The 17446-nt window shown below is 57.8% G+C and overlaps 1 protein-coding gene across 1 annotated transcript; it reads left to right on the plus strand.

Moving 5' to 3' along the window:
- The first annotated feature begins 2702 nt into the window (after positions 1-2702).
- STX4 (syntaxin 4) lies at positions 2703-12411 on the plus strand. The gene is made up of 11 exons (XM_066275790.1): positions 2703-3002; positions 3190-3291; positions 3408-3507; positions 3627-3701; positions 4217-4287; positions 6121-6229; positions 6301-6377; positions 6584-6721; positions 8214-8324; positions 8400-8498; positions 12158-12411. Exons 1-10 carry the CDS (start codon positions 2973-2975, stop codon positions 8478-8480), a joined length of 894 nt encoding a protein of 297 aa, XP_066131887.1. The 5' UTR covers positions 2703-2972; the 3' UTR covers positions 8481-8498; positions 12158-12411.
- The last annotated feature ends 5035 nt before the right edge of the window (positions 12412-17446 follow it).

The raw sequence follows: 17446 nt of genomic DNA on the forward strand, positions 1-17446 counted from the left end.
GTGGCCTCTGCCTCAGGCGCTAGAATGGCTCTGGTTGCAGTCTAGCGGTGCCCCAGATGGGCAGAGCATCGCCCCCTGGTGGGCGTGCCGGGTGGATCCAGGTCCGGAGCATGCGGGAGTCTTTCTGACTGCCTCCCCGTTTCTAGCTTCAGAAAAATACAAAAAAAAAAAAAAAAAAAAAAAAAAAAAAGGGCCTGAGTAACAAAGGACCATGAAACAAAGAGTTCAGCTCTAGAAAGCCCCGCCCCCAGGGCCGTTTCCCCTAGATGGCCCTGTTCCCCATGCCCTCCACACACTACTGCACAAACCTTTGGGCCCAGCCTCACCCAGCCTCCTGGGACCTAGTCACCATTCCAAAGCTCCACGATCCTACCCAGAGACCCTAAATAAAATGATAAATGTCAAAATTCTAGGCAATTTAACACGAGCAGCAACAACTCCAAATCACAGCTGGGAAGCAAGATGGCAAGTCACCAAACGGCTGAAAAGCAGAGAGAGGCAGGTGGGCCCGCTGGGCCCAGGGAGTGCTGAACTCACAGCGGGAACAGCCCACAGAGCGGGAACATCTGACATGTTCTAAGGCCTTTCTGTACCCATCTTAACCTCACTTGATATTGTTCAGGTTTTACCTGAAGCAAGGAAGAAATTACTCAACCAAGTTGTCCAATGGAGAAATTGAGTCCCAGAGAGGAGCAATGAATTATTCAAGATCACACTCAGGACTAAGAGTCAGATGTCCAAAATTCTTTCCACTATACGAGAGAGAGAAACAGAGAGAGAGAGAGAGAAAGGGAGGGGGCAGAGAGGTAGAGGCTGATATGGAAGACCCAAGAGCAGAGAAATCCTTCCTCATGATTTCCAGGGGATCCCATGGCAGAGGGCTGGGCGGCCTGAACCCCTCCAACATTTCATTTCCTCTGAGGGTTGATCAGAGTGGCTGCATCCTCATTCTTTCATTCCTGATCCCAGGTGAGTTGGGGTCTAAAGGGAAAAGAAGAATCAAAGCCTCTCCTATAAAGATTAACTCCCCAGCCTGGCCTGTGGTGCTGTGGTGGATAAACCTTTGGCCTGGAAAGCCAAGGTTGCTGGTTCAAAACCCTGGGCTTCCCTGGTCAAGGCACATACAACAAGCAAGCAATGAACAACTAACATGAAGCAACTAGGAGTTGATACTTCCCATTCCATGCTCCCTTCTCTCTCCTATCTCTGTAAAATCAATAAAAATTTTTAAAAAATCATCTCCCCATCCCCCCCACCGCTACCCCATTGTATAGATGGAAGATCAAGGCCTAGAGACAAGTGGCTATGCTGAAGGCCACAGCAACACAGTCATAGGAATCTCAGGTTCCCTACGAGGGCATACTAGAGAGGGGCCATTCTTATCCTGTTTGAACCTTTGTATAAGCTCCCTGCAAAGAGCTGTGGGATCCAGGAGACTTGCTATTCATTCCAGGTATGCTGATACTCCTGGAATGAGAGGCTTTGGGACTCCTGCTGCATCTAAGTTCCACAAGTGCAAGGCACTTCTTATCTGTTAGGTCCTGATGTATCTTCTGCCCCAGGACAGTGTCTGGCCCATAGCAAGTGCCCAATAAACATCTAACCCTGGCCCAGGCTTTCGAGAAGTGTCACCGTGAGAGCCAGAAGCCTAAAGAGAAAACCAAGGAACCATGAGCTTTATTATCTTCAGACACATGAAAGACTGAAATTCTGTCCACAAATATACATTGAGGGTGCTTTAGTTATGGAACTACGTAAGCGCAGGGGATTCCGGTAAGAACAAGACAGTCATGCCCTGATTTCAAGAGCTCACCGTCCACTACAATGTGGAATCTGTGCAGATTTTTTTTTTGCGGGGGGGGGGGCAGGGGCGCTCCAGAGGGTAGACCCAGGTGCAAGGCAAGCTGCTCAATATAACACAGACACTTCCCTCAGTCTGAGCTGCCCTGAAATGTCTCGCTGCTCTCAAGGTGGTGAGTGCAGCGTGTTCAAGCAGGGTGCCAGCCGCCCACCTGTCAGAGGCTGCGCCAGGAGTATGCGGGAGAAGCGATTTCTGGCTCGGGGTGAGGTCACTTCCCACCCCAGAGTCCCTGCTTTCAAAACCCAGACAGTCTGACGCTAGATCTTATTATTTTCTGAAGTTCAAGGTCTCATGATGTTGACAGCCCCAAATTCTGTCTTCAGTCTGCCCACGCGCCTCTGAAATATCCAGAGGAAATAGAGTCGACTTCATCAAGGGTCCTACCACCACCCACTGCCGCACAAGGTTTTTGGGATTAGTCCGTGCCCCCTCCTAGCGTCGTGGGAGCTGGAGAGGAGTAGCTAGGGCGCCGGGGACGTCGTGAGGAGATTGGTGTTCCAGGGACTGAGTTGACAGAAGCCGGGACACGTGACAGTCGCAGCTACACGTTCTGTGGTCCGGGTGGCTGGGACCGGGGCAGTCACGTGACGCGGGGGTGCACCATGGGGTGATGTGAGACGCCAGGCCTCTCAGATTACGTACAAATGACGCACTCCCCCCCTCCCCCAATTTTTGGCAACAAGATTGCCGTTGGAAGATGCGACAGTTCCGGTAAAGGGGGCGGGCTATCACGTCCTGGCAGTTTTGCTTCCGGTCGGGGCAACACAGCTTCCGATCTCCGGCTTTCTCTCAGGCTGGGAAGAGACGCAACCCCGTGCGCATGCCCCGACTCATCCGAAAGGGGGAGGGCCTAGGCTGTAGGAGCGGGAGGGGCACGAAAGAAAAGGGAATTCCAACCTGTGGAGCTCTGGGGGTCCCCGTGGGTAGCTCCTTACCATTGACTGTGGATGGTGTCCGGGACAGAGCCTCTGGCGGCTCGCGGGGGGGTTGGGGGTCCGCAGGGTGAAGGCGGAGGGGAAGTGTCAGGGTGAGAGGGGAGTACAGGAGCTCCACACTTAGAATCTTGAGGCCCTCGGGGCTCAGGTGCCGGGGAGAGGGAGCTCGGGCCGTCATGCGGGACAGGACCCAAGAGCTGAGGCAGGTGAGAAGTCGGGGCAGCGGGATTGGGATGGGAGGACGGGGTGGGACCTGGCTGGAATGCAGGACTCCTGGTCTTCGGGGCAGAGAGGGGAGGCTGAGGGCTAGGAAGGAAAGACCCGGAAGCCCAGGAGTCCTGCGGGGAGAGAGCGACAGCAAGGAAGTGATGCCAATGACCCCGTCCCTGGCAGGGGAGTGACAGCTCGGATGATGAGGACAAGGAGCGGGTTGCGCTGGTGGTACACCCGGGCACGGCACGGCTGGGGAGCCCGGACGATGAGTTCTTCCAAAAGGTATGAGGTTGGGGGTCTCTGCCTGGATTCACGAGGGGACTGGAGGACGCGAGGAGCAGCGCGGCATGAAGTACTCTCCTATCTCTTCAGCCCTCTCGGTCACCCTCCCTCCTCAGGTGCGGACAATTCGGCAGACTATTGTCAAGCTGGAGAGTAAAGTCCGAGAGTTGGAGAAACAGCAGGTCACCATCCTGGCCACGCCCCTTCCCGAGGATAGTAAGTGAAAACCTGGGTGCGGAACGCATGCTTAACCAGAGGGATTTTGGGTATTGTAGTTCCACGCAGGTGGTGGCAAGGGAGATTTGTTGATGTAGGGACTGCTTTCTCTTGTTTAGGCATGAAGCAGGACCTGCAGAACCTGCGCAACGAGATCAAACAGCTGGGGAGAGAGATCCGCGGGCAGCTGAAGGGTGAGCTCCTAGGACTTGAGACAGAGCCTTCCGGATGGTCCTGCCCAGCGCCGGCTACATCTGAGAAGTGTGTGTGTGGCCCGGAGAGGCCAGTGGTACATCCGGGTCACACAGCAGTCTGGAATCTCCCTGCTCCCAGCCCATAGCGCTTTCCACAGCACATGCCTGCCTCTCAAATTCCTTTATTTACTATGAAACCATTTACTCCTACAATTCTTGCTACCCAATGTACCCTCTTTGGGCAGGCATTTGGTTTTTTTGTTAGGAGGCCTCTGCACGCTTGTGGGAATTATCTGATGTATTACAAAGAAAAATATACTTTTTCCTGTCAAAGGCTTAGAATTGTTCATTTAATGATAAGTTATATTTTCCTCCCAAAACAATCGTAGGGAGGTAAGCACCTCTCCATTTTGTGGCTGCGGTATGGCCCTGGGCCTGTTCCCCGATCCCCAAACAATTTTCAGAAGCCACAGGTCAACACCCCTCCCCGACAATACCCTTGTGTCTTTCTACAGCCATAGAGCCCCAGAAGGAAGAAGCTGATGAAAATTATAATTCAGTCAACTCAAGAATGAGAAAAACTCAGGTGGGTTTGTTATTCCCAGAACTAAGACATAGCAGCAAATGTTTTATAAATTGTTACATGATAGATGTAAGAAATCATCAAGTCCAATATAATGATTTTCCAAGTGGGAAAACTAAGGTTAAGAGAGAGAAGGGACTCACCACCCACAGTCAAGAATCCAGGTCTCGGCCCTGGCCGGTTGCTCAGTGGTAGAGCATCGGCCTGGCGTGCAGGAGTCCCGGGTTCGATTCCCAGATGGGGCACACAGGAGAAGCGCCTGTCTGCTTCTCCACCCCTCCCCCTCTCCTTCCTCTCTGTCTCTCTCTCCCCCTCCTGCAGCCAAGGCTCCATTGGAGCAAAGTTGGCCTGGGCTCTTGGGATGGCTCTGTGGCCTCTGCCTCAGGCACTAGAGTGGCTCTGGTTGCAACAGAGCAACGCCCCAGATGGGCAGAGCATCGTCCCCTGGTGGGCGTGCTGGGTGGATCCCGGTCGGGTGCATGCGGGAGTCTGTCTGACTGCCTCCCCGTTTCTGGCTTTGGAAAAATACAAAAAAAAAAAAAAAAAAAAAGAATCTGGGTCTCCTGGTTTCCCTATTCATTATAATGCCCTGCCTTCTTCTCCCTTCATTGAGAAGTGTTGAGTCCCCAGATATGACCTAGGCTCGGTTGTGTGAGACATGCTTTCTAGGAACCAAGATGAGAAGTTAAGCTTGAACAAATGACAAAGACATTACTGAGGCAGAACTTGTTAGCTAACGGTTCTGCCCAAGGAAAAGGCAACAGTCATAAATGACCAGGAGGTTTCCTGCCTAGATGACAGGGACATCCTCTGCCCCATGGGCAGAATTCAAGAATTCAGGAAGTGGAACTTCCCTGAGGGGAAGGTCACTGAATCAGCATCTTAGGAAGAAGATTTGAAGTGATCTGAGTTTCTACCCTTGAGTACCCAGTGAGGAGAGGTTTGGAGTTCTTAGAGGTCAGAGTGGCTGTGAGTGGACCCAGAGCTCAGCAAAGAGCTGGGATTGGCCAGGGAGCAGTTTGGGCATCTTAAAAGGGTGCAGCTGAAGCCAGGAGAGCAGTTGTGTCTCTGAGGAAGGAATTTCAAAGAATAAGCCATCAGGAGATGGGACAAGGCATTTCAAGGGGAGACTGTGGTGGCCATGATATAGCAGGCTGAGGGTGTGACCGCTGGCCCTGTGAAACCCAGGCGGCAGGCCGAACGGCAGGCAGACTGGTGCCTCTAGTCTAAACAGTGAGGCTGCTGTTCAGCGAGCATTCCACAGGTATGTACTGAATGCACGCTGTTTGGACTATAGCAGCGGACCAAAGGTCCCTGTCCTCATGGAGCCTGCATTCGGAGGGGAGAGACAATCCCCATGATAAATAAGTGAATCCTTTTAGAACATGGTTAAGTATCAAGAGAAAAGGGTTCCAGAGAAGAGAGACCGAGAGGGCCGGGAGGAGGCAGGTTCCAGCTCCAGTAAAATGGAGAACACTGCGTTCAGCAGGTGACACTGGAACAGAGGCTCAGAGGCCCTTGTGGGGTGTGAGCGTTCGGCCGAAGGTGCAGTGAGTAGGGAGGGGCTTTGTGTAGGGAGGAGGAAGGAACCCACTGTGGCTGGAGGAGAGAAGGGGCAGTGGGAGGAGGGATGGGAGGGGCAGGGCAGGTAGGGCTGTGCAGGTCCTGGTCAGGGCGTTGCTTTTGCTCTGTGGGAACGGGGAGTCTCTCGGGGGGTAGAGCAGCGGGCGCCTGTGACAGTCCATGCTGTCTGCTCGCTGTACCAGTGGGGATGCCGGGGCTCAGACGGGGCAGGGGTCCCTCCAGGAGTGCCCAGCCCGTCCTCTCCATCTGCAGCATGGCGTCCTGTCGCAGCAGTTCGTGGAACTCATCAACAGATGCAACCTGATGCAGTCCGAGTACCGGGAGAAGAACGTGGAGCGGATCCGGAGGCAGCTGAAGATCAGTGAGTAGTGGCGCCCATCCCACGGGCGGGGTAGCCTGACCAGGCGCTAACCCTGGTCTTTTCCTGCGCAGCAAACGCTGGGATGGTGTCCGACGAGGAGCTGCAGCAGATGCTGGACAGCGGGCAGAGCGAGGTGTTTGTGTCCAACGTGAGTAGCCGCAGCCAGCCTCCTCCTGCTGGGCCTCCCATCCCGGCTCTGGCCCTGTTTGGTTGAGGGGATACCAAGGCCCGGAGTCACTCAGCAGGGCCCTGGCCTGGTTCTAGACCCCAGCACCTCCCCCAAAGATCAACAAGAATTTCTGACCCGCTGCAGGTTTCCGTGGCCTGTCCCTTCCACTCCTCTCTGCTCCCCAGATCCTGAAGGACACGCAGGTGACTCGACAGGCCCTGAACGAGATCTCAGCCCGGCACAGTGAGATCCAGCAGCTTGAACGCAGTATTCGTGAACTTCATGAGATCTTCACTTTTCTGGCCACGGAGGTGGAGATGCAGGTGGGTGCCCCAGGGAGCTAGCTGAGCTCAACCCAGACCCCAGATGTGAGACCAAGTTCAGTCAGAACCCCAGCTGTGACGATCAGCCCACATCCAGCCTCTCCCAGAGGCTTTTGTTCCCTCTAGTCTGGGCCACGCCCCTTCCATCCTTAGCTGAGCCCCCAGATTGCACCCACCTCTACAGGTGCCCAGATGGCCCCTCTTCTCTACATAGGACTCCCCACACCCCCCCTTGTGTGACCCCATGCCAGGTGTGGCCCCAGCCTGGCTCCCTCTCCACTTGTGGAATCCACGAGCTCAGCTCTCATCAGAGCGGCCCCCTCGAGGGCCTGCCTCCTGAAGTCTGCACCAGGTCGGGTGGGCGTGGTCTTGGCCAGGCCCTTGCTGTGCGGGCTGAGGGGAGCCTCCAGCCCTGTCCTGGAGGAGCTGCGGGTCCGGTCCCAGGGAAGGGATTTCAATCGGTGGTGCCTGGATCTGGAGGCAGGCAATGGCGTGAAGAGGCAGGGGTGGGAAGAGCTTCACAGCTGCTGGGGACGGTCAGGGCAGAATGGGAGAATCCAGACAGTTCAGGGAGGGGCAAAAGTTCACAAGGGGTGAAAGGGTATGAGCTGTTGAAGGCGCTTGGCTCCGGGACACGCTGCAGACAAAGGTCCTGGGGGGCAAGGGAGCGGGGCAGGGGGCAGCAGTGATGGAAGGGCCCGGAGGCCACCCTCGGGGGTGGGGACCGTGTCGGACGTGTCGGGGTGGGGACCGTGTCGGGGGTGGGGACCGTGTCAGACGTGTCGGGGGTGGGGACCGTGTCAGACGTGTGGGGAGTGGGGACCGTGTCAGACGTGTCGGGGGTGGGGGCCGTGTCAGACGTGTGGGGGGGTGGGGACTGTGTCAGACGGAGTGGGAACCGTGTCAGACGTGTCAGGGGTGGGGACCGTGTCAGACGTGTTGGGAGTGGGAACCGTGTCGGGAGTGGGGACCGTGTCAGACGTGTCGGGGGTGGGGACTGTGTCAGACGTGTCGGGGTGGGGACTGTGTCAGACATGTTGGGAGTGGGAACCGTGTCGGGAGTGGGGACCGTGTCAGACGGGTCAGGAGTGGGGACCGTGTCAGACGTGTCGTGGGTGGGGACCGTGTCAGACATATCGGGATGGGGACCGTGTCAGACGGGTCGGGAGTGGGGACCGTGTCAGACGGGTCGAGAGTGGGGACCGTGTCAGACGGGTCGGGAGTGGGAACCGTGTCAGACGGGTCGGGAGTGGGGACCGTGTCAGACGGGTCGGGAGTGGGGACCGTGTCAGACGGGTCGGGAGTGGGGACCGTGTCAGACGAGTCGGGAGTGGGGACCACGTCAGATGTGGTCCTGCCTCCCTGCCTTTGTTAGGCAGTGTTTTCTGCCAGGAATGTCCTTTGGTCGTTTGGGGCTGGGGTGGCACAGGGACTGCTGGGTCCTCCTCTGCCATCAGCCCTCCCTGCCTGACCTGTCGTCTCCTCCCAACAGGGGGAGATGATCAACAGGATCGAGAAGAACATTCTGAGCTCAGCGGACTATGTGGAACGCGGACAGGAACACGTCAAGACCGCGCTGGAGAACCAGAAGAAGGCTCGGAAGGTGACCCCCGCCCCTGCCCTAGGTGGCCATCACTCCTCTCCTGAGTGAGGTCCCCTGACCCCACCTCTCCCACAGAAGAAAGTGCTGATCGCCATCTGTCTGTCCTTCACTGTCGCCATCCTGGTGGTCATCATCTGCGTCTCCTTGTTTGCGTGACAGCATCACCTATTCTCGGTGAGAATCTGTGGGCCTGCCCCCAGCCTGCCCACACCCACCCAGCCCCTCCTCCTCCCCTCCGACCCTCTCCTCCTCTCCTCCTCCCTCAGACCCTCCTCTCCTCCCCTCAGACCCTCTCCTCCCCCCTCAGACCCTCCTCTCCTCCTCCCCTCAGACCCTCTCCTCCCCCCTCAGACCCTCCTCTCCTCCCCTCAGACCCTCCTCTCCTCCTCCCCTCAGACCCTCCTCTCCTCCTCCCCTCAGACCCTCCTCTCCTCCTCCCCTCAGACCCTCCTCTCCTCCCCTCAGACCCTCCTCTCCTCCCCTCAGACCCTCCTCTCCTCCTCCCCTCAGACCCTCCTCTCCTCCTCCCCTCAGACCCTCCTCTCCTCCTCCCCTCAGACCCTCCTCTCCTCCCCTCAGACCCTCCTCTCCTCCTCCCCTCAGACCCTCCTCTCCTCCCTCAGACCCTCTCCTCCTCCCCTCAGACCCTCTCCTCCCCCCTCAGACCCTCCTCTCCTCCCCTCAGACCCTCCTCTCCTCCTCCCCTCAGACCCTCCTCTCCTCCCCTCAGACCCTCTCCTCCTCCCCTCAGACCCTCCTCTTCTCCTCCCCTCAGACCCTCTCCTCCTCCCTTCAGACCCTCTCCTCCTCCCTTCAGACCCTCTCCTCCTCCCCTCAGACCCTCCTCTCCTCCCCAGACCCTCCTCTCCTCCCTCAGACCCTCCTCTCCTCCCTCAGACCCTCTCCTCCTCCCTTCAGACCCTCTCCTCCTCCCCTCAGACCCTCCTCTCCTCCCCAGACCCTCCTCTCCTCCCTCAGACCCTCCTCTCCTCCCTCAGACCCTCTCCTCCTCCCCTCAGACCCTCTCCTCCCCCCTCAGACCCTCCTCTCCTCCCCTCAGACCCTCCTCTCCTCCCCTCAGACCCTCCTCTCCTCCCCTCAGACCCTCCTCTCCTCCTCCCCTCAGACCCTCCTCTCCTCCCCTCAGACCCTCCTCTCCTCCTCCCCTCAGACCCTCCTCTCCTCCCCTCAGACCCTCCTCTCCTCCCTCAGACCCTCCTCTCCTCCCTCAGACCCTCTCCTCCTCCCCTCAGACCCTCTCCTCCCCCCTCAGACCCTCCTCTCCTCCCCTCAGACCCTCTCCTCCTCCCCTCAGACCCTCCTCTCCTCCCCTCAGACCCTCCTCTCCTCCTCCCCTCAGACCCTCCTCTCCTCCCTCAGACCCTCCTCTCCTCCCTCAGACCCTCTCCTCCTCCCCTCAGACCCTCTCCTCCCCCCTCAGACCCTCTCCTCCTCCCCTCAGACCCTCCTCTTCTCCTCCCCTCAGACCCTCTCCTCCTCCCTTCAGACCCTCTCCTCCTCCCTTCAGACCCTCTCCTCCTCCCCTCAGACCCTCCTCTCCTCCCCAGACCCTCCTCTCCTCCCTCAGACCCTCCTCTCCTCCCTCAGACCCTCTCCTCCTCCCCTCAGACCCTCTCCTCCCCCCTCAGACCCTCCTCTCCTCCCCTCAGACCCTCTCCTCCTCCCCTCAGACCCTCCTCTCCTCCCCTCAGACCCTCCTCTCCTCCTCCCCTCAGACCCTCCTCTCCTCCCCTCAGACCCTCCTCTCCTCCTCCCCTCAGACCCTCCTCTCCTCCCCTCAGACCCTCCTCTCCTCCCTCAGACCCTCCTCTCCTCCCTCAGACCCTCTCCTCCTCCCCTCAGACCCTCTCCTCCCCCCTCAGACCCTCCTCTCCTCCCCTCAGACCCTCTCCTCCTCCCCTCAGACCCTCCTCTCCTCCCCTCAGACCCTCCTCTCCTCCTCCCCTCAGACCCTCCTCTCCTCCCTCAGACCCTCCTCTCCTCCCTCAGACCCTCTCCTCCTCCCTTCAGACCCTCTCCTCCTCCCTTCAGACCCTCTCCTCCTCCCCTCAGACCCTCCTCTCCTCCCCAGACCCTCCTCTCCTCCCTCAGACCCTCCTCTCCTCCCTCAGACCCTCTCCTCCTCCCCTCAGACCCTCTCCTCCCCCCTCAGACCCTCCTCTCCTCCCCTCAGACCCTCTCCTCCTCCCCTCAGACCCTCCTCTCCTCCCCTCAGACCCTCCTCTCCTCCTCCCCTCAGACCCTCCTCTCCTCCCCTCAGACCCTCCTCTCCTCCTCCCCTCAGACCCTCCTCTCCTCCCTCAGACCCTCCTCTCCTCCCTCAGACCCTCTCCTCCTCCCCTCAGACCCTCTCCTCCCCCCTCAGACCCTCCTCTCCTCCCCTCAGACCCTCTCCTCCTCCCCTCAGACCCTCCTCTCCTCCCCTCAGACCCTCCTCTCCTCCCCTCAGACCCTCCTCTCCTCCTCCCCTCAGACCCTCCTCTCCTCCTCCCCTCAGACCCTCCTCCTCTCCTCCCCTCAGACCCTCTCCTCCTCCCCTCAGACCCTCTCCTCCTCCCCTCAGACCCTCCTCTCCTCCTCCCCTCAGACCCTCTCCTCCTCCCCTCAGACCCTCCTCTCCTCCTCCCCTCAGACCCTCTCCTCCTCCCCTCAGACCCTCTCCTCCTCCCCTCAGACCCTCTTCTCCTCCCCTCAGACCCTCCTCTCCTCCTCCCCTCAGACCCTCTCCTCCTCCCCTCAGACCCTCCTCTTCTCCTCCCCTCAGACCCTCTCCTCCCCTCAGACCCTCCTCTCCTCCCCCCTCAGACCCTCCTCTCCTCCTCCCCTCAGACCCTCCCCTCCTCCCCTCAGACCCTCCTCTCCTCCCCTCAGACCCTCTTCTCCTCCCCTCAGACCCTCCTCTCCTCCTCCCCTCAGACCCTCCCCTCCTCCCCTCAGACCCTCCTCTCCTCCCCTCAGACCCTCCTCTCCTCCCCTCAGACCCTCTCCTCCTCCCCTCAGACCCTCTCCTCCCCCCTCAGACCCTCCTCTCCTCCTCCCCTCAGACCCTCTTCTCCTCCCCTCAGACCCTCCCCTCCTCCCCTCAGACCCTCTCCTCCCCCCTCAGACCCTCTCCTCCTCCCCTCAGACCCTCTCCTCCCCCCTCAGACCCTCCTCTCCTCCTCCCCTCAGACCCTCTCCTCCTCCCCTCAGACCCTCCTCTCCTCCCCTCAGACCCTCCTCTTCTCCTCCCCTCAGACCCTCTCCTCCTCCCCTCAGACCCTCCCCTCCTCCCCTCAGACCCTCCTCTCCTCCTCCCCTCAGACCCTCCTCTCCTCCTCCCCTCAGACCCTCCTCTCCTCCCCTCAGACCCTCTCCTCCTCCCCTCAGACCCTCTCCTCCCCCCTCAGACCCTCTCCTCCTCCCCTCAGACCCTCTCCTCCCCCCTCAGACCCTCCTCTCCTCCCCTCAGACCCTCCTCTCCTCCCCTCAGACCCTCTCCTCCTCCCCTCAGACCCTCTCCTCCCCCCTCAGACCCTCTCCTCCTCCCCTCAGACCCTCTCCTCCCCCCTCAGACCCTCCTCTCCTCCTCCCCTCAGACCCTCCTCTCCTCCTCCCCTCAGACCCTCTTCTCCTCCCCTCAGACCCTCCTCTCCTCCTCCCCTCAGACCCTCCTCTCCTCCTCCCCTCAGACCCTCTCCTCCTCCCTTCAGACCCTCTCCTCCTCCCCTCAGACCCTCTCCTCCCCCCTCAGACCCTCCTCTCCTCCTCCCCTCAGACCCTCCTCTCCTCCTCCCCTCAGACCCTCTTCTCCCTCCCTCCCTCCCTTGCAGGCACTGAGAGCTCCGGGGACCTGAGGTCGGCCCTCTCTGCCAGCAGCTGTGGCGGGGGCTGCACAGAGCGCCCAGCTGGACCCCGTCCTCACACCGGCTCTGTGCAGAGGGGCAGGTGGCTCTTCTGGGGTCGGCAGCCACTCATTCACTGGGGGCCTCCATCCTTGGGCCACCGTGCCTGGTGGAGGGCCTGCACTGTCCTCTTTGGATGGGACACATGGTTTTGTAAGAAATTAAAAAAAAAAAAAAAAAGAGCTTGGAGACTCCCCTGCACATGTGTGTCCCTGAAAGGGCTGGCCCAGGGCCTCCAGGTGCCCACCCCCCAGCTCCTGGCCTCCTGCAGGGCCAGCGTGGCAGGCTCACCCGAGACTGCTCTAGGCACTGACCACAGCAGGCTGGCACTGCCCCTGCCTCCCGCAGGAGCAGGTAGGGCTGGGAGGGAAAACCCCACACCTGGCTGAGTGCTGTCCCTGGGGAGAGACCACTGCGGGAACCTGGCCCTGAAGCAGTGGGGCTGGCCAGGCCCGGTGACACCCGGGTGAGATCGTGTGTGGGGGTATCGGTGGGCATTCCTGGGGCCCAGAAGAGGTACTGTGAGTGACTAAGGCTGTTACTTTGGATACAGTGGGCAGGGAAGGGCCTGTTTCAGATGGGCTAACATTTGAGTGGATGTTGAATGAGGAGCCAGTGATGAGAGAGGTTGCTAGGCGGTGTCCCAGAGGCCAGCCCCTGTGCCCAGAAAGAAGGCATTGCCCTTTACCTACAAGTCCAGCCTGGAGAGCCAGCGGCCCAGGCTCAGCGCACCGTTTCTAAGGGGTCACGTGGCCGAATCGGGTAGAGGAGGCAGAGGAGCCAGACTTTTAGGAGGCATTTGAGCTGTAGGCCCCACGTCTAAACGTCTAAGAGCTCCAAGTGCAGGTCCCTAGTCTCTGCAGCCAATGTGGTGCCCGTCTCCAGACTCCTGGTTCCCGGGCTCAGGCCGCTCCTGGTCCTGAAGGCCGGCTGGCGAGCGGTAGTGCCTGAGCCCGTCCAAGGTCTGGGGGCCGGGTTCTGGCCACCTGTCCCACCCCACTTTCAATCCCACAGGCTCCTGCTGCTGCTGCTGTTGCTGCTGCTCCTGGCTGCCCGGCCCATCCGGCCGCTGTACCACTTGCTTCAGCCACCGAATGGGGGGTACACGTGTGGGTGCCGTGGTGACACAAGCTACGGGAGGGCTGGGTGTGGTGTCCTTGGTGCGGTCTTGGGCCTGCTTCTGGGTCTGGTCTGGGGGAGGGGCAGAGAGGGGGTTGGGCCCCAGGTACACGACCCCGGCCTCTCTGCCTCCCTCCATGACTGGGCGTCCACCGCAGTGCCTTGTGGCAGCCCAGGAGTGGCAGCTGCACCGGCGCCAGGTGTGAGTGTGTGTGTGTACACTTGGCCCTGAGTGGGGGGCGTGGTTGAAACTGTGGCTGTGAGTGGAGACGATTGGCTCGCAGACCTAAACGTTGTCCCTGGAGAGCATCCGGATTGGTCTGTAGGGCGGGGGGGGGCGCGCTGAGCACCCCAGTGTTACATTAGATGTAGGATGCTGATGTGGGTGGGGCCTCAGACCTAGTCCACAGGTGCACCCAGAAGTTACAGGGTCACAGAGTGCGGGGAGCGTGAGCACATCTGCAAAAGAGGTGAGAGGCAGTGGGCTGTGACAGGCTGGCCCGGCTGGGGACTCGCGTCCTTCACATGGAAGGCACGTCCAGTTTCTGCCCCTGGTTGCCGGCTCGCACCGGTGCAGGTCTGGGGGTGCCCACGCCTTTGGCCCGAGCTCATGTGCTCGTGTACAGGTGGCATTCTAGACACCCACAGGAAGGGGCTCGTTCTCAGCAGCATGCAGACTATCCGACGTCCACCCAGTGGAGAAGCTGCGGGCCGCCGGATTCTGCCGCAGGAAGAATCCCTCCCCTCTCTGCCTTCAGAGGAAACAGCACCACCTGGGACACCCACTGGGATCTGGCAGAGACTGCTGCGTTCTTGTCCTTCAGCTGCTGTCCCTGTGGTATGTGACTTCTGCCTGGCCGTGCTGGACAGCGCCACCCGACAGGCGGCCTACCTGTCTCACTCAGGAAACTGTCTAGAACTTCTTGGAAGAGGTGCTAGGCAGCCAAGGTGAGGCCGCGAATGCCAGGCTCAGTAGATTGAACTTTTCCTATGGGTGAGGGGACCTCCGGAAGGTTTTTGAACAGGTCAATGGCCAGTCTAGAGCAGACCTAGCAGACGAATGGACAGAAGCACTGGAGCTGCCACAGGGCCCTTGTGTGTACCGCTGCCCTGCAGGAGACGGACCCGAGGGAGGGGCACGGGGCAGGTTTAGCACTGAAGCCCCGGCTTGACTGCTGTCAGCCCAACTTGCAGAAATCAGGGTCCTGGACCTGACCAGGTGGTGGCGCAGTGGGTAGAGTGTCGAGCTGGGACACAAAGGACTCAGGTTCGAAACCCCAAGGTCACCGCTTGAGTGCAGGCTCATCTGGTTTGAGCTTGAGAACAAGGTCACCGGCTTGAGCAAGGGGTCACTCGGTCTGCTGTAGCCCCCGGTCAAGGCACATAAGAGAAAGCAATCAGTGAACAACTAAGGTGCTGCAATGAAGAGTTGATGCTTCTCATCTCTCTCTCTTCCTGTCTGTCCCTCTCTCTGTCTCTCTCACAAAAAAAAAAAAAGAAAAAGAAATTAGGGTCTTGGTTAGTTGTGGCTTCTCCAAATCCATCTGGCAACACAAGTTTTCAGCTGCATCTCTTTCTACCTGTTGCCTCGTCCACGCAAGGTTTCAGATTCTTAAGCAAAGGAACCTGATCGGTCTAGGTTAGGCTCCCTTGATTTGTCTACCTGAGTCAAGACTTTCTTCTTGACTGAGAGGTATGTGAGGTTATATGGTACAAGGTGCTGCAGGAGAGTGTAGATGCAGGAAGAGCGGGTGAGCTCAGGGACTGACACTTCGGGTGCAGCCCTGTGGCTGAGTGTACTGTTCCAAATACACCCTGTCCTTCCTGCAGGGCCCTGCACCTTCATGTCCCACTAACAGCATGCTTGGCTCTCGGATTCGGTTTGGCCAATGGAGTGTGAACAGAAATGTAAACAGAAGCTTGAAGCACCGAGTAGCCGGGCAGCTTCCCTTCTCTTTCCCATCGGCCGAGAGCCAGGCAGTCGCCAGATCGAGACTCCCTCGTTCTGGAACCCAGAGTTCAGGTGACGTGGAGATGAGCTACAGCCCACCCATACAGTGACGTGGAATGCACATGAGAAATCCATTTCTTTTGCCACGAGACACTGATATTTGGAGGTTGGTTGTTACTACATCATAATAAGTCCAACTATTACAGAACTAGTGCCTAGAAGTGGAGGCTGCTGCAGTAAAAAAAATAAACCTGAGTCACGTGACTTTGACCTTGGGACAGTGGCTGGTGAGCAATGATCGCTGGAGGCTGGAAAGGTGGTGATGCCCCTCTGTGGTCGTGAAGCACCTGGTTAAGCCAGAAGCTGGAAATTACTAAGAATATCAATTCTGTCCAATGAGCTTGGAACTTTAAGCCAAAAACTTTGGGAAAGAATACTAGTGCCCTGGTCAGAGAGCTCCTTTGGTTAGAGCATCGTCCTGGGGTTCACAGCTGGCTGGTTTCACCCCGGTCCGGGCACAGACGGGAACAGACTGATGTTCCTGTCTATCTCTCCTTTCCTTTTGCTAAAATCAGTAAATAAAAATTAAAGAAAGAGAATATTAGTAGCATGCCTTGTTTGCTGTTAGGTGCAGTTGCTAAGTTATAAGAAAGAGTTGCTTCAGGCCCTGGCCGGATGGCTCAGTGGTAGAACGTCAGCCCGGTGTGTGGAAGTCCCGGGTTCAATTCCCAGTCAGGGCACACAGGAGAAGCGCCCATCTGCTTCTCCACCCCTCTCCCTCTCCTTTCTCTCTGTCTCTCTCTTCCCCTCCTGCAGCCAAGGCTCCATTGGAGCAAAGTTGGCCCGGGCGCTGAGGATGGCTCTGTGGCCTCTGTCTCAGGTGCTAGAATGGCTCTGGTTGCAATGGAGCAACGCCCCAGATGGGCAGAACATCACCCCCTGGTGGGCATGCCGGGTGGATCCCAGTTGGGCATATGCGAGAGTCTGTCTCTCTGCCTCCCCGCTTCTCACTTCAGAAAAAAAATAAAGAAAGAAAAAGAAAGAGTTGCTTCAGAATAATTGGCCAGTTTTTTTGCCTGACCAGGTGGTGGTGCAGTGGATAGAGCATCGACCTGGGGTGCTGAGATCCCAGGTTCAAAACTTCAAGGTCATTGGCTTGAACATGAGCTCATCCAACTTGAGCGTGGGGTTACTGGCTTGAGCCCAAGGTCACTGGTTTGAGCAAGGGTCACTGGCTCAGCTGGAGACCCCCAGTCAAGGCACACATGAGAAGCAATCAATGAATAACTAAAGTGACACAGCTACGATTTGATGCTTCTCATCTCTCGCTCCTCCCCCTCTCTCCCCCCCTTCCTGTCTCTCTGTCTCTCAAAAAATAATAATTGGCGACCTGTGGTGGCACAGTGGATAAAGCGTCAACCTGGAAACGCTGAGGTTGCCGGTTCAAAACCCTGGGCTTGCCTGGTCAAGGCACATATGGGAGTTGATGCATTCTGCTCCTCCCCCCTTCTCTCTCTCTCTCTCTCTCTCTCTCTCTCTCTCTCTCCCCCCCTCTCTATAATGAATAAAAATAAATATAAAAAAATAATAATAATTGGCCAGTTTTTAAACAGAAATGGAAGGGAATATAGAAACTCCAGGCAATTGATCCACATTTTAACCAATGAAAGATACAACTAACAAAGGTCTTAAGCTACAAAGTTTGATTAAAATTCATCTTTGTGACAAAGGCCATATTAAGTATATGGTTCTCATGCCTTTTATAAAAACCTCTGACTTTAGTCAAAGTGGTTCTCAATAAACCCTGTCAGTTAGTCACGATAATTCACAGAAAAGAGAGAAAGTGGAACTCCCCCAAAGGAGTTTGTAGGCTCCATCTGCCTACAGCTAAGTCTGTCTGAAAAGAATTGTGGGTTTAGGTGTTGGCCCATGGGACTGACAGGGATCAAATAGGTAAGAAACCCTCTCCCCTCAAGAAAAGGCATTAGCTTGGCTTGCTTTTTTTTTTTTTTTTTTTTTTTTTTTTTTATGTATTCTTTTTAGAGAGGGGAGAGAGAGAGAGAGAGAAGAGGGGGAGAAGCAGGAAGCATCAACTCCTCTATGTGCCTTGACCAGGCAAGCCCAGGGTTTCGAACCGGTGACCTCAG

The sequence above is a fragment of the Saccopteryx bilineata genome, chromosome 4 (genome assembly GCF_036850765.1).
Source record: "Saccopteryx bilineata isolate mSacBil1 chromosome 4, mSacBil1_pri_phased_curated, whole genome shotgun sequence".
Classification (NCBI taxonomy): domain Eukaryota; kingdom Metazoa; phylum Chordata; class Mammalia; order Chiroptera; family Emballonuridae; genus Saccopteryx; species Saccopteryx bilineata.

Excerpts from the sequence above, each read along its gene's own strand:
- STX4 (XM_066275790.1), top strand. The coding sequence starts at position 2,973 with ATGCGGGACAGGACCCAAGAGCTGAGGCAG. Across the intron at positions 3,292-3,407 it reads ACGATGAGTTCTTCCAAAAG|GTGCGGACAATTCGGCAGAC; the intron begins GTATGAGGTTGG and ends CTCCCTCCTCAG. Across the intron at positions 8,325-8,399 it reads ACCAGAAGAAGGCTCGGAAG|AAGAAAGTGCTGATCGCCAT; the intron begins GTGACCCCCGCC and ends CCTCTCCCACAG.